General features: G+C 34.2%; 1 protein-coding gene across 6 annotated transcripts in view; it reads right to left on the bottom strand.

Moving 5' to 3' along the window:
- Nucleotides 1-4,029, bottom strand: part of LOC105176798 (sporulation-specific protein 15) — a 15,058-nt gene extending 11,029 nt beyond the window's left edge. The window contains exons 1-3 of one of the 6 annotated variants that reach the window (XM_011099709.2): nt 3,584-4,029; nt 2,598-2,761; nt 931-1,131 (exon numbers count right to left, since the gene is read on the bottom strand). In XM_011099709.2, coding sequence (XP_011098011.1) covers nt 931-1,131; nt 2,598-2,675 — 279 coding nt within the window. In that variant the 5' untranslated portion in view covers nt 2,676-2,761; nt 3,584-4,029. The other 5 variants (XM_020699417.1, XM_011099718.2, XM_011099726.2 and 2 more) reach the window with 5 other exon arrangements.

Below are 14,466 nucleotides of genomic sequence, written 5' to 3'. Positions count from 1 at the left end.
GATGGATATACATTTCTAATAATAAGGGATAATTACAGCATGCTTCCTTGAAATCTAGTCGTTGTCATGTAACAAAAAGAGTATCATCTGTTGATCTCATTCTTAACTTAGACTACATCCCACAGTATACGTCGTCTTAAATATAACCTTAACCATTTGTTATACCATCAGCATCATTATTTTGATAAATTAACAAATTCTATTATCTCACTAGAATAAACATTACATCACAAGGAATCTAACTGTGGAACTAAAAATTTGTAAAAAAGGTGTGATTTAACATCATAAACCACTGGAGGAGGTCTCTAAAATTCGGACAAGCCTCAAATGGAGATTCATTAGCTTTAGTGAAGGGTAAAACTCGAAAGAATCATCACATTGAGAACATTAGTGTTTTCTAATGATAGTTGGTGTTATGACAGGCAGATGCAATTTCCATACCAACTAGGGTTACATGTAATCAGGCCAAACTCTTTGAGCTTGTTGTATATCACTAATAATTATTTTTGCAATTACCTAGGATACAACTTTACAGCCCAAGTGCAGAAGAAGTGGACATCCTAGAGATTAAGAAAATAAAGAACCCTGGGTTTATCACTAAGGGCAGGCAACATTCTCATACGTTATTTGATCTCCTAAAGTGGAGTCCTGATAGTTAAGTCTATTTCATCATACCTCAATCACCATCCACAGGTTTCTTTTTTCTTGAAAAAAGGCGAAACATCTGTATGCACTAGACTTTTTTTGTCAAGTATATTTCCAAAACGTTTGATAAACGAGATCAATAATATCAATGACCTGAATACATTATCTATCTTGGGGCCTTATCAATCTTTCTTTATATTATGTGGTTCAAAGATTCCATGCCAGAAGTTCCAAAAGCACTTCTAATATTTAAAATTTAATATCAAAATCAAGATGGAAACATACCATGGCCACAACGATTTTGTAGAGCTTCTCATCATATTGCTTGTTTTTAGAATCTTGAAGAAGCCTAGTAGTTTCATAAATAGGATCTGCCCATTTACATGCTCCATTTCTTACATTTGCTTTGGTTGTTTTAGCTGTTGCCTTTCCGGAATCAGCAGGGATGAATGATATAAACAACTTATCCCATCCAGTTTGTGGAATCTGAAACATCAAGCATTAAGTATACCGTCAGTCATTGCATAAAAAACATGTTTGCACACTATCTCATAGTTTAGCACATTATATTATCCCAACTACTTAAGAAAATATTTTTAAAAAGGAAGTTATATTGCACCAGTTTATATGAATAGTATAGATGATAGTTTGAAATAACTTGGTTGTATTCTCACTATTAAGATTCACCTCAAAGATGAGTGTATGCCAGTGTGGAACTTATTCAAATTCACTACCATAGTGCCTTAGCCAATCCGGCGTTGCCGATTAGCCTAGATTGACAAGAGTATAGATTTAAAACTACTTCCCTGATCTCAAGCAAAATGGACTTGGTGGTCACTGGACATATGCATGCAGCTCAAAGTTGAGAATACTCTCACACCACAGTGTGATGCTTGGTATGGAAAATGAATTAAGGCACAAATATATGGACTTAAAGAAAGAATAAAAGCAAACTGAATGGGATCAGTAATGCCTATCTAAATTCATGGTGCAAGTCAGAAATTATAAAAGGAACTTTACATTGATCTTGTACATGGTAGATTGGGAAAAAAACATGACAAGAAAAAACTGAATATAATAAATATATGCACAAATAAAACCACTTCGGTAGCATTAGGACTTTATTATCTATTTGCCAAATCAAAACCTCTAAACCAACTAGCAACGATCTGACTCATATCACCTATCTCCTCTTACTCACAACTGTAGATAAACAGATACGTAATAGCCAAATATAAGCAACCATATGATTTGTTTTCAACTGCAGCAGAATAAAGCATAAAATTGTGGTTTCCGCACAGTTCATACTTTTCTTCTACAAATTCTCCTTATGCACAGAAAAAGTGCAATATCCCAAAGAAAAAAATAGGATTAGCTATAATAATTATGCACTGAAAAGCATTATCTAATCAAACCTGTACAGTAATGTCGCTTGAAGAAGATTCAATAGCAGGATAGCATTCGCATTACTAGGAAGTTAACAATATGTCATGTGCAAGCTATGGTAAACATGAAATCATGCATGTAATTCTTCTGGGTTGAAAATAGGGCAAATGCACCTAGACTTCTTTCAAATGCAACAAGCTTAAAGTTAAATTCATGAAAATCATGAGTTACTTCAAAGCATTATCCACAGCCAAGCTGGAGAGCCTGAAAGATCAATAAACACCTTCCAAAATCCATCCCTTTTTGCTCTGGGTAAAACTACATACAGACTTTAATCCTATTCAACAAAATGGAAAACTCTATTTGATTTCATACTCCATTGTGGTAACTTCATAGGGAGAGTAACTCATGGAGTCTGATGCTAAGTCATGACAGCTAAGATAACTCATGTCCAACTTCAGATATCAATTCCCATCAATCAAAGCGAACACATATAGATAACAAGTATTAGAGAGAGCAGTCGGCATCAAAACTTAAAAATTCAAATAACTTAGCAGAAATCATACATGTGTGGCATGAAATTGAAGCCGAAAGACCACTTTTACTTTTGTCTTCTCAAGCTTCCACTTAGAAATCCTCGACATTATTCCACACCTAGTCTAAGGATCATCTGCTAACAATGGCAATGGAACATACTTGGAGACAATGCCAAAACTGGAAGATCAACACCCTGAGAAAGAGCAATACATATAAGAGATTTTGAAACAATGCTGAATAATATCAGATAGTTATATTGGAAGCAATCCAGGCACAAACCTCTCACTGCTAAAGTTTTAATTGAATCAATGCAAACATTAGAAACCATTAGAACAAAAACAAAGATCATTCAAGTAGACTAAATGAGAAACCCGAATACCAAATACAATTTCCCTTTTTAAGCATAGGAAACTAATGTGATTCCCGAATAGAAACGAATTTGGATTGGACAAAGCAACTTGCTAAGAATCAGGATCCTACTAGCTCGTTAACATGGGGCACTATGGGAATTTTTCACACACGTCAAATAGGAGTAACCAAAACATGAATACATCAGTGGTCAAAGAAAAAGGGCAAAAACAGATCTTTAAAGTATGCACATTATATCATCTTGATGCATAATGAGGGCTCTCTAGTTACTCCTTAACTTGAATTTTTATTAATATAAAGAAGGAAACTTTACGCAAAGTCACCAAAAGAACAAAACTATGAACCCCACAAAAAATACTCCAAAGATATTCTTGCAGACAGCACCGAAGATTCAGTCGAGAAACCCAAGTCGACTCTTTCTTGAAAGCCAAAGGACGAATCTTGGAAAATGGGATTCCAAGAAATCCAAAATGCTTGAATCAAATTCAGCCCAACATACTTAATTGCTCCCAGAAAGTCCAACAGTAAAAGATAAATTTAATAAACAAAGAAATGAACAGTAGTATAAACAGAGTAGCAATAATGCACTCTTCTACTACTTTTAAAAAAGAAAAAAAGAAACTTATCTGCACAGCTTAATACTCACAAACAGTTCACCTGCTTCTCTTACAATTGGGAATGTCAGTAACATTTCACACTTAAAAGAGCTCACACATCATTTTCACGAGCATTTCATCACCAAAAAAAGAAAACACTCAACACCCCTTCTGAGATGTTGAGTTGTCTGAGTACCTAATCATGGATCTGAGGTGGGCAGCTTGAAATGCAAGTAAAAATGAGAAAAGGGAACCAAAAAGTTAGAGGAATCTTTGTGGAGAAGAGATGTTTGAACAGTAACAGCACTCTCACTCACAGGCGGTGGGGCAAAAAAATTTAATCTTGAAATTTTCAAGAATTCAAAATCTTGTGAGTAAAAACTTTCCCTTGTCTAATTTTTTCTCAATTTTCTGTCTTAATGACGTGAAAAGGAGAGATTGGGTATTAAAAGGAGGGAAAATTCCTGCTAAAATCCTGTAATAATGGCAGTAGTTAATTTTGGTTTGCTTGTAAGATTTTTGGTGGATTACAGCTGATTTCTTTTTATACATGGTTTTGGAAGTACATCAATTTACATAAGTACCCCCACGAAGTTGGTGCTCCTTGCCTAGACTTCGAGGACCTGATGAGGTTACTTTTGTATTATTGAGGGGTCCTCTTGTTGACTTCATGTGCAGATCTACCCAGATTTTTTTTTTTTTTTTTACCCAGATGGTTGTTTTGTATCCCTTTGTTTCCTTTTTTTTTTTTATAATTTTAGAAAAAATCACAAAACAATTTGAATATGCCACGTTCGACTTTGTTAAATTAACCAAAAATCAAAAAATAAAAAGAGAATATTTGTTGTCAAATGTAGGTTATGATGACCATTAATACGTATTAAGTAATATTTATCTGTTTTACTTATTAAATATAAAGTAATAATTGAAATTATTAATACATCATTACTTAATAGACTATTATAAATAGGAGACGTATGGTATGTTTAGACTTTAGAATATATAAAAAAAAATGGTGAAAGTTCATGATATTTCGTAATCTCTATTTTTTTTCATTATTTTATAATATGTTATTAGCACGAGTAGCTTTTAATTTTTTTATGAGGTACACCTTTGTTATATTGGTTATTATTATTTAAAAATACCATATCAAACAATCTGACAAAACTTAAATTTGTTTCTACAAACATTACAATTTGTTGCTATGAACATTATTGGTAACAATTATTTATCATGGACCCTTGATGCCGAGATCCACCTGGAAGCTATGAATTTTGAGGACACGATTAAATAAAAAACCAGGTATCACAGTAGGATCGTGCAAAAGCAATGATTTTCCTAAGGCACCACAGTCATGAAAAATTAAAAATATAATATTTAATTGTAAAATATCATCTTGTCATTTCGAGTAAAGTAAAGGAGATATGCGCACCAGAAGACCATAATTCTCCCTATAGTTTGTTACCGAGGTTGCAAGATTTCAAATATGTGGTTGACTATAATTCTACAGTTTTCGAATCACATATTGACTGAAATTGTATGGTGAAATTGTATAGATGTTGATATGCTAGAGAAAGCATTCTTTACATTTCGTGCCTCTAAAATATTTCTGCAACAATAATATCAAGAACAAAATTATGAATTGATCTCATATCATTCGGTGGCAGAACAAAATGTTGAAAAAAATTTAGGTTTCAAGTAATTGAAACGACATTTTGAAATATTACAATCGTATATAGAAATCAAAAGCAATTAAAGCCACGTTGGAACAAATAGCATAAAGCAATTAGAAACGCTATTTATGACAAGAAATTTAAATAAAAAACTTACAACGAGAATTGTATCGTAACAATTCTCAGTCCAATTTGAAGTCGTTAATTTAGCTGAATCATAGAATTACTGCTTGCCTTGAAGAAAATATGCGTCCCGTATCAGTAGTGTACCGAGTTCAACATAATTTCTCTCAGGATCAGACGGTTACAGTTCTTTCGATTTTAGCACTTTACCGAAGAACACCTCGATCAAACACTCAGAAGCTTATCTAAACAAGAGACTCAAATACCAAAATTTGAAAGAAATATGAATGCCAAGTGAAAGAGGGCACCCGAGAGAGTGATTAGGGAGAAAGTGAGAATTGTGTGTGCTCAAGTGAAAGAATTGCAGGCTTTATATAGAGAGCCATTCTTTCTCAATAAATGCAGAAATTCAAACCGACCATTATGGCCTTCAATTCCAATTGGAGAGTTACAACACTAACATCCACTAACGGCTGATGGAATGAAGAATTGCAATCAATACAAATTAAAACATGAAATAGTAACAATGAAAAACGGATTTTGACTAAAGAAACAATTTGAATATTGAAATGAATGTCCAATCCAAATGTGCTGTAGTGAATCAAAACTCCTTTTTCCTCCCTCATTTTAATCTTTGAATTTCAAGTAAATCCTTTAATAAAATCTCAACAATCCCCCACAATTTCATAAATTTGAACTCAAGTTTCTATGACTTGCTTTCGACAATGGTACCTTTCGGTTTAAACCACTATCTAAGTTATCTGACGTCAGTTATCACCAGGTTAAATGGAACTAAACCTTTAATTTAAGTCTGTGAGTGTGACAACATCTGTCAGTAACAACAAGCCACCAGCTTTGTGTTGATCTTTAAGGTTGACACTTAAACTATGTGTCCTGATCCTGTTCATGAATGCTTTCAGGAATAACCCAATTCCTTAGTTGCGGCCAAACAACGACATTCACTTAGTTGGGCGTCTCTAGCGATGCATTGCTAGCATCTCGTCTTATAAGACATGACCCCATTTAGAGTTAAACTCTTACTATACTTGCAGTAGCAGCACCTTCCAGAATTTCAGGGGACAGACTCCAGATACAAAGTATCAGTCTATTTGGTGCTCTGACATACCCTTACAACTTGTTGATACCACATTGAACCTTCTTTGTGGGATCTCCACTCAAAAGGCTGGGTTGCCGTCGTAGATACATCACTCATGGGTTTTCAGTCCCATCCTCAATCTGGACTTATGAACTTGTGACAGATTCAATCCTTTCGTCAAAGGATCAACCACATTATCCTTTGTTCCCACAAAATCAATGCCTATTACTCCGTCTGACACTAATGCCCTTATAGACTTTAGTCTAACTTGGATGTGTCGTTTGGTCTTTTGGTTGTATTTACGACTTCTCACCTTTGCGATTGTGGTTTGGCTATCACAATGTACATCAATCGGTGAAGGAGGCTGACTTACAATGAGTAGTTGTGATAACAACCCAAATAGTCATTCTACCTCGGTACTAGTCGTACCTAACGCACGTAACTCGACTTCAAACGTAGACTAAGTTATCAAAGTCTATTTTGCAGACTTCCAAGAGACTGCTCCCCCACCTAAGGTAAAAACATATCCTGAGCACCCATTACTCCCGGAGTTTTTGGCTATCCAACTAGCATCACTATATCCCTCAAGAACAGCAGGGGATCTGCCATAATGTATGGCCAGTGACACCGTGCCCTTTAGGTACCTTAGTACTCTATCCAAATCACCCCAATGAGTTTTTTCAGGACAACTAGTATATCTAGCCAGCTTAGAGACAGAAAAAGATCTATCTGGTCTCGTGCCATTTGCAGATACTATAAACTCCCAATAAGTTGGGAATACCTTAGCTGTGCGACCGGAACACCACTTTCATTTTTGAATAAAGCTACAGAAGGATCATATAGTATTTTAGCAATTATACTATTTTGATAACCAAATTTCTCAATTATCTTCTCATTATAATGATTCAGAAATGGGCTATCCCATCAGTTGATCGAGTCAAATTAGCCTCACCCATATCCTTCATTTCAAATTTATTTTTCAAAAATGACTTGATTTCGGTAATAATATCTAGACATGATCCTATTAATATAATGTCATCCACATACAGACATAGAATTATCATTTTATCTCCTTTAACTTTGCAGTATATACACTTATCATTCTCATTTACAGTGAAGCCAAACGCAAGAATAGTTTTATCAAACTTTTCATGCCACTGTTTGGGTGCTTGTTTAAGTCCATATAGAGACTTAACAAGTTTACAAACTTTATGCTCATTACCACGAGCTACAAACCCCTCAAGCTGATCCATGTAAATCTCTTCCTCGAGTTCACCATACAAGAAGGCTGCTTTCACATCCATCTGATGAATTGGGAGATTATACACCAAAGCAAGTGCTATAAGCACCCGGATTGTAGTCAATCGAGCTACCGGAGAATAGGTATCGAAATAGTCTATTCCCTCTTTTTGTTTAAACCCTTTAGCCACCAATCTGGCTTTAAACTTATCTATGGTCCTATCAGGTTTTAGTTTTCTTTTAAAGATCCACTTACACCCAATATTAGTACACCCCGGAGGGAGATCGACTAGCACCCACGTTCCATTGGAAATAATGGAGTCCATCTCACTTTTGAAAGCTTCTTTCCACTGCTTGGCTTCTGAAGAAGTCATAGTATCTTTGAAAGTGATCGGATCATCTTCGATGTTGTAAGTGACAAAGTCACTTCTAAAATCCTTAACAATCCTAGCTCTCTTACTCCGTCTAGGTTCATTTGACTCCTCATGAGTCTGATTAGAACTACTAGGACTAACCCCCACATTTGACATCTTTTCATGTTTAGGAATAGATGTGGAGAAAAGTGAATCATCAAGCGAAATGTTTGAAGGTATTCCTGTTTTTAAAGGAAATACATCTTCTAGGAATACAGCATCACGAAATTCGAATATTGTGTTGATCTCAATGTCTGGAATTTCTGATTTAATAATCAAAATTCTTAAGGCATAACTTGTCTCCACATAGCCCAAGAACACGGCATCGACAGTCTTAGGACCCAATTTTCTTTCGTTTGTGTTCTGGGATCAGCACTTTTGCTAGGTACCCCCACACTCGAAAGTATTAAGGCTTGGTTTCCTACCTTTCCACAACTCGAAAGGAGTATTCGTATTATGTTTCAGAGGGACTCTATTCAGAATATGACAAGCCGTATTCAAAGCCTCTCCCCACAAATACTTTGGTAACCCGGAGGTTAGTAGGAGACTGTTAATCATATATTTCAATGGTCTGTTATTTCATTCAGCCATTCCATTAGACGAAGGGGAATATGGAGGAGTCTCTTCATGAACAGTGCCAAAAGTTTGACAATATTCATTGAACTTACTCAACTCATACTCTCTTCCTCTATCGGACCTTAGTCTTTTAAGTTTCTTACCAGTTTGGGTTTCTGCTTCATTTTTAAACAAAATAAATTTATTTAAGGCTTCATCCTTATTTTTCATGGGAAACACATAACAGTATCTACTGCAATCATCTATAAAGGTGATAAAGTATCGTTTGTGGTCTCTGGTCAAAACTCCATTGAACTCCCAAATATCAGTGTGAACTAAATCAAGTATTTCTGAATCCCTTTCAATTGACTGATAGGGTTTCCCAACTTGTTTAGCTTCTATACAAACTTGACATTTGTGTCGTTTAATATTTCGACTAGGAATTAAATTTAAATTCATCATTCGTTTGATAGAATTGAAATTTAAATGATCTAACCTACTATTTCATAAAGTAGAAGATTCCACATTCAATATAATAAAATCAGAAACATCAATTTTATTATTATCAACTCGAACTTTGAACAAGCCATCGTCTAAATAGCCTTTACCGACAAAAATATCAAATTGCTGAGTTACAACTTTATTAAATTTAAAAACTAATTCATATCCCTCCCTAACTATTACAAAACCACTAATGATGTTTCTTCTAACAGTGAGTACATGATGAACTCTTTTTAGCGATAGAATGCGCCCTGAAGGAAACTTCAAGTCCACGCTTCCTATCCCAAATACTTCAGTTGTACTTGAGTTCCCCATGCTTACTCTCCTTCCACTGATAGCTTGATAAGACACAAAGAGAGATTTATCAACACAAATGTGCACATTCGCTCTAGTGTCAATCAACCAATCATACGGTTCGTAAATAGTCAAGAGTTCGAGTTGTACAGATACATACCCGCCAGTTGCTCCTGAGGTGCTAGCACCGCTAGAACCTCCCACAACCATGTTAACAGCTGCCTGTCTAGTCTTGGCCTTTTTATTAGGACAAAGATTGGCTCAATATCCAACCTGCCCACAGTTCCAGTATGGTTTGTTTACTTTTGGTTTCTTATTTTTGGAGGACTTGCTTTTATTGACGACTTTCGAATTCGAGTTAATCTTTTTCACTTTCTGTTTTCCCACTATAAGATTGGCCCTTGGTTGATGTTCAACAGGCATCTTGTGCGTTTGATTTCTATGTTCTTCCTCAATACTGATAGCAATCATAAGATTATCCAGAGACAATCTCTCTTTCTGATGCTTGAGTGTCATTCCAAAATTTTCCCAAGATTTGGGAAATTTGTCCACTATGGACATGACCATAAACTTGTCGGGAGGTTTCATCTCAGCATCAGCCAGAGCATGCTCAAGGTTGATAATCTCATGAGTCTGTTCAGCTACAGATCGATCCTCAACCATTTGATACCTTATGAACTTGGAAACAGAATACTTTTCGAGAATTTCTCTTCAGTATTATATTTCCGATGCAACTCATTCCATAGAGATTTAGCAATGTAAGAATCAGAATAATAGACATCAAAGAGTGTATTTGACAAGGCTGACAAAATCGCTCTTCTGCTTATTTGATCCCTTGTTGTCCACTGCGCTATCTCAGCAGTTTTGGAATCGGTATCAGTAGGTTTAGGTCTGATCACCTGAACCACAGATAAGAATCCTTTCACCGTCAACCAAATTCTCATTCGCTGTTGCCAGCATTTGAAAAATTGGCCCGAAAATTTATCCGGTAAATCGGTCAAGTCGACCTTGGGTGTGATCAGAATTGCAATAGAAATCGGCTCGGCCATCTATATTATTTTAGGAAACTAAAAGTAACGTTTCAAAAAATGAGTTTGAAAAGGCGTTTTCCAAAACAGTTCCAACAACAAAATCCGATTTTTCAAAACCTGTATATTTTCTTCAAGATTGTTGGAAAAAATTTAGGTTTCAAGTAATTGAAACGACATTTTGAAATATTACAATCGGATTTAGAAATCAAAAGCAATTAAAGCCACATTGGAACAAATAGCATAAAGCAATTAGAAACGCTATTTATGACAAGAAATTTAAATTGAGAACTTACAACGAGAATTGTATCGTAACAATTTTCAGTCCAATTTGAAGTCGTTAATTTAACCGAATCGCAGAATTACTGCTTGCCTTGAAGAAAATATACGCCCTGTATCAGTAGTGCACTGAGTTCAACGTAATTTCTCTCAGGATCAGACGGTTACAATTCTTTCGATTTTAGCACTTTACCGAAGAACACCTCGATCAAACACTCAGAAGCTTATCTAAACAAGAGACTCAAATACCAAAATTTGAAAGAAATATGAATACCAAGTGAAAGAGGGCACCCGAGAGAGTGATTAGGGAGAAAGTGAGAATTGTGTGTGCTCAAGTGAAAGAATTGCAGGCTTTATATAGAGAGCCATTCTTTCTCAATAAATGCAGAAATTCAAACCGACCATTATGGCCTTCAATTCCAATTTGAGAGTTACAACACTAACATCCACTAACGGCTGATGAAATGAAGAATTGCAATCAATACAAATTAAAACATGAAACAGTAACAATGAAAAACGGTTTTGACTAAAGAAACAATTTGAATATTGAAATGAATGTCCAATCCAAATGTGCTGCAGTAAATCAAAACTCATTTTTGCTCCCTCATTCTAATCTTTGAATTTCAAGTAAATCCTTTAATAAAATCTCAACACACAATAACGTGCTCCTAATGAAAAATCACTAATCACACCCTATTGGTTTCAAGCTACTTCCTTAAAACGAATGACACAAAAATCGATAATAATGAAAACAATGAGGGTGCAAGGTGAGGTAAGAATACATTTTAGTGAAAATGTACAAACTAAAATTCTTCCAAAAGATATAGTCCATACCATCAAAAGTGAAAATAAAAGGGGTTAATACAAAAAAAAGGGAAGAATCCACAAAATAAGCTTTATAAGCAGTACAGAGGAAAATGCTTCAGAAATATGCCATACGCACAAGTATTTAGTAGATTTGTATAAACATCTATCAAACAAACAGAAAATTCTTACCAAACTAGGTTTGACTGAACCAAATTAATCACAGAACTAGTGTAATACACTTGCTATGTGATTAATCAATTTTTTTTAATTATACAGCAATCACGGAAAATGTATTGCACTTGTCTTATAATAATTTCAAACTCGATCAACTCGATCAACTCGATTTGAATTAGGTTTTTCAAACAAAAAAGAAAAGATATAGAGAAAAATCTTCTCCAAATTCATAATCTTGAAGATCCTAATATTTACACTAATTTGGAGGATTTGATTAAGGCAAAGGGAGAAAGCCTCAAGTATCTCACTATTGTAGATATTTTGAGAATCCAAATAAAACAATACAAATATAAAAGTATTATTAAATAACTAAATGAATGAATGTTTAGTTTGTATGATTGACACTCATATATATATATATTGATTTTATAAATTCTATTTAATGTTAGAACATAGATTTTTCTGATGCCTTTACTAACAATAATAAAATTAGTGGAGACTTATTCTTGGTAGATACTAGATAATGCAACGACGCACGCTGTCTTAAAGGATAAGAAATATTTTGATAGTTTAATATTTGTCAAAGCAAATGTTATACCATATCAAGTCCAACAAATCTGATTAAAGGCTCTAAACGAGCCAATATAGTGCTACCTAGGCACTACTAACCTTTATATAATGATGGTTTATATTCTTCTGAGTCCAAAAGAAATTTACTAAGTTTTAAAGATAAACACATCAACGGTTACCATATTGAAACCACTAATAAAGGTAGTAAAGTATATACTCATTACTTCACATAGTTTGAGTTAGAAGCTCATACAAGCAAAATTGTCCCTTTTTCCTTCAGGGACTTATTGTATGATCATGAAAATAATTAAAATTATGTATTGGTACAACATAAGTGCCAAACCCAAAGTATTTAAACTTTGGCATGATACTCTTGGGTATTCAGAATTGACAATGATGCATCGTATAATCGAGAATTCACATGGTTATCCATTAAAGTACTAGAAAATTCTTTCGCTAAATGAAATGCCATGTAATGTTGAATAGGTTGCATATATAAATTCCATGTTCCACATGGAAAGATTAATTAAGTTTTAAATACTTAATAAATAGTTATCCAATTAAAAGTTTAAAATAAAAAATGGAGGGAATAATTAAGAAAATAAGAGAATTTATATATATTATTTAGTATATAAATTCACTTGGCATTGGGCACTTGGACATATGGCATGTGCACGTTTATCCTATGAAATTTGGAAATTACGCTTTGTAATTATTTTATTCGCTTATAAAAAGTTGCAAATAATAAAAAGCATTTTGCTTAAATAAGATGACTTTTCTGAAAATGTGAAAACTTCAAGCTATAACTTTAAAAGTTGTTTTTCAAAAGCATCTAATCGAAAAAAGCGTTATTTTGGAAGGTTGCAACTTTTCAATTGAAGAGATACAAATTACAAGGATGCATATTTTTGGAAGACATTTAAATATCTATATATACATGAAATCAAGAGCCACAAAATCACTTCATATTCATAAGTACTTTCACTTCGTATTTTAGTTTTTCAAGTTGTTCTTGAAAGGAGGTTTTCGAGATTGCTGTTTAGCAAGCCTTGGTTGGTTTTGTCGTATCCTAGAAGTGAGTTTGCTTAACCCGACAACAACGATATAGTGGGGGAAAATTCACTTTAAGGACAATGAAATCACTCTTCAAAACATCTCCAATATTCATATATTCTCAACATTCTTAAAGTGAAATTTTTACTCTATTATTGAGATAGAGCTTGGTTCGAGTACTGGTATCAAGATGATGATGAATCAAGAGTTTGTGAAGTTAAATTGTTTCTGTGGAACAAACTATCTGGGTTGGAATGACAAGATCATGTTCTTGTTAACTTTTCTGAAGATCGCATATATACTGGACGTTAATCAACCTGCTACAGAATGAAAAGAAGGTGATACTAATCAAATCAAGGTAGCCCATGTCAAACGAGGAGAAGATGAATTACTATGTTGTGGTCATGTTTTGAATACTTTATCTAATCGTGTGTTTGACTTGTATTCATTAATCAAGTCATCGTTGAAAATTTGGAAAGCTTTGGTGTAGAAATACAATAATGAAATCTAAGGCAGAGATAAGTTTCTTGTTATGAATAACTTTGGATTTGATATGTGTGATGGTTTTTCTATTATGGATCAAGTTCATGAAATGCAAATTTATGTTTCTAAACTGAAAGATTTAAAGATTGAAATTCCAAAAGCAATACAGGTAGGGGCAATTATTGCTAAACTTCCTCTAAGTTGGAATAACTACAGAAAGAAGTTGGTTGCATTCTATAGAAGATTTGTCTGTTGATCAAATACTGAAACATCCACGAATTGAAGAGGAAACCCGAATTTGTGATAAGATGCATCAAGTGCAGCCAAATTCCAATGTGAACTATGTTTCAGAGAAGAACAAGAATACTAATCCAAACGGAGGGGAAAAGAAAAGAAAGTCTTTTGATATTGATTCCAATAAAAAATATGTCACATGCTACAACTATGGAAAGAAAGGGCATATCAAGAAAGATTGTCGATTCTTAAAGAAGCATTAAAAAGAAGGGATACCTAATGTTCAAGTGATTGAAACCAATATTGAAGAAATTATTGCAATGGTTGCCAACTTGCACATTGGTATGGTCACTGAATTGAATATGATGCAACAGTTAAGTCATTTGACTGGTGGTTCGATTCTGGAGCTAC

Source organism: Sesamum indicum, linkage group LG2 (genome assembly GCF_000512975.1).
Source record: "Sesamum indicum cultivar Zhongzhi No. 13 linkage group LG2, S_indicum_v1.0, whole genome shotgun sequence".
In the NCBI taxonomy this organism is placed as follows: Eukaryota; Viridiplantae; Streptophyta; class Magnoliopsida; order Lamiales; family Pedaliaceae; genus Sesamum; species Sesamum indicum.
The sequence above is the reverse complement of the archived record's forward strand: the minus strand, read 5'-3'. Positions and strand labels throughout refer to the sequence as shown.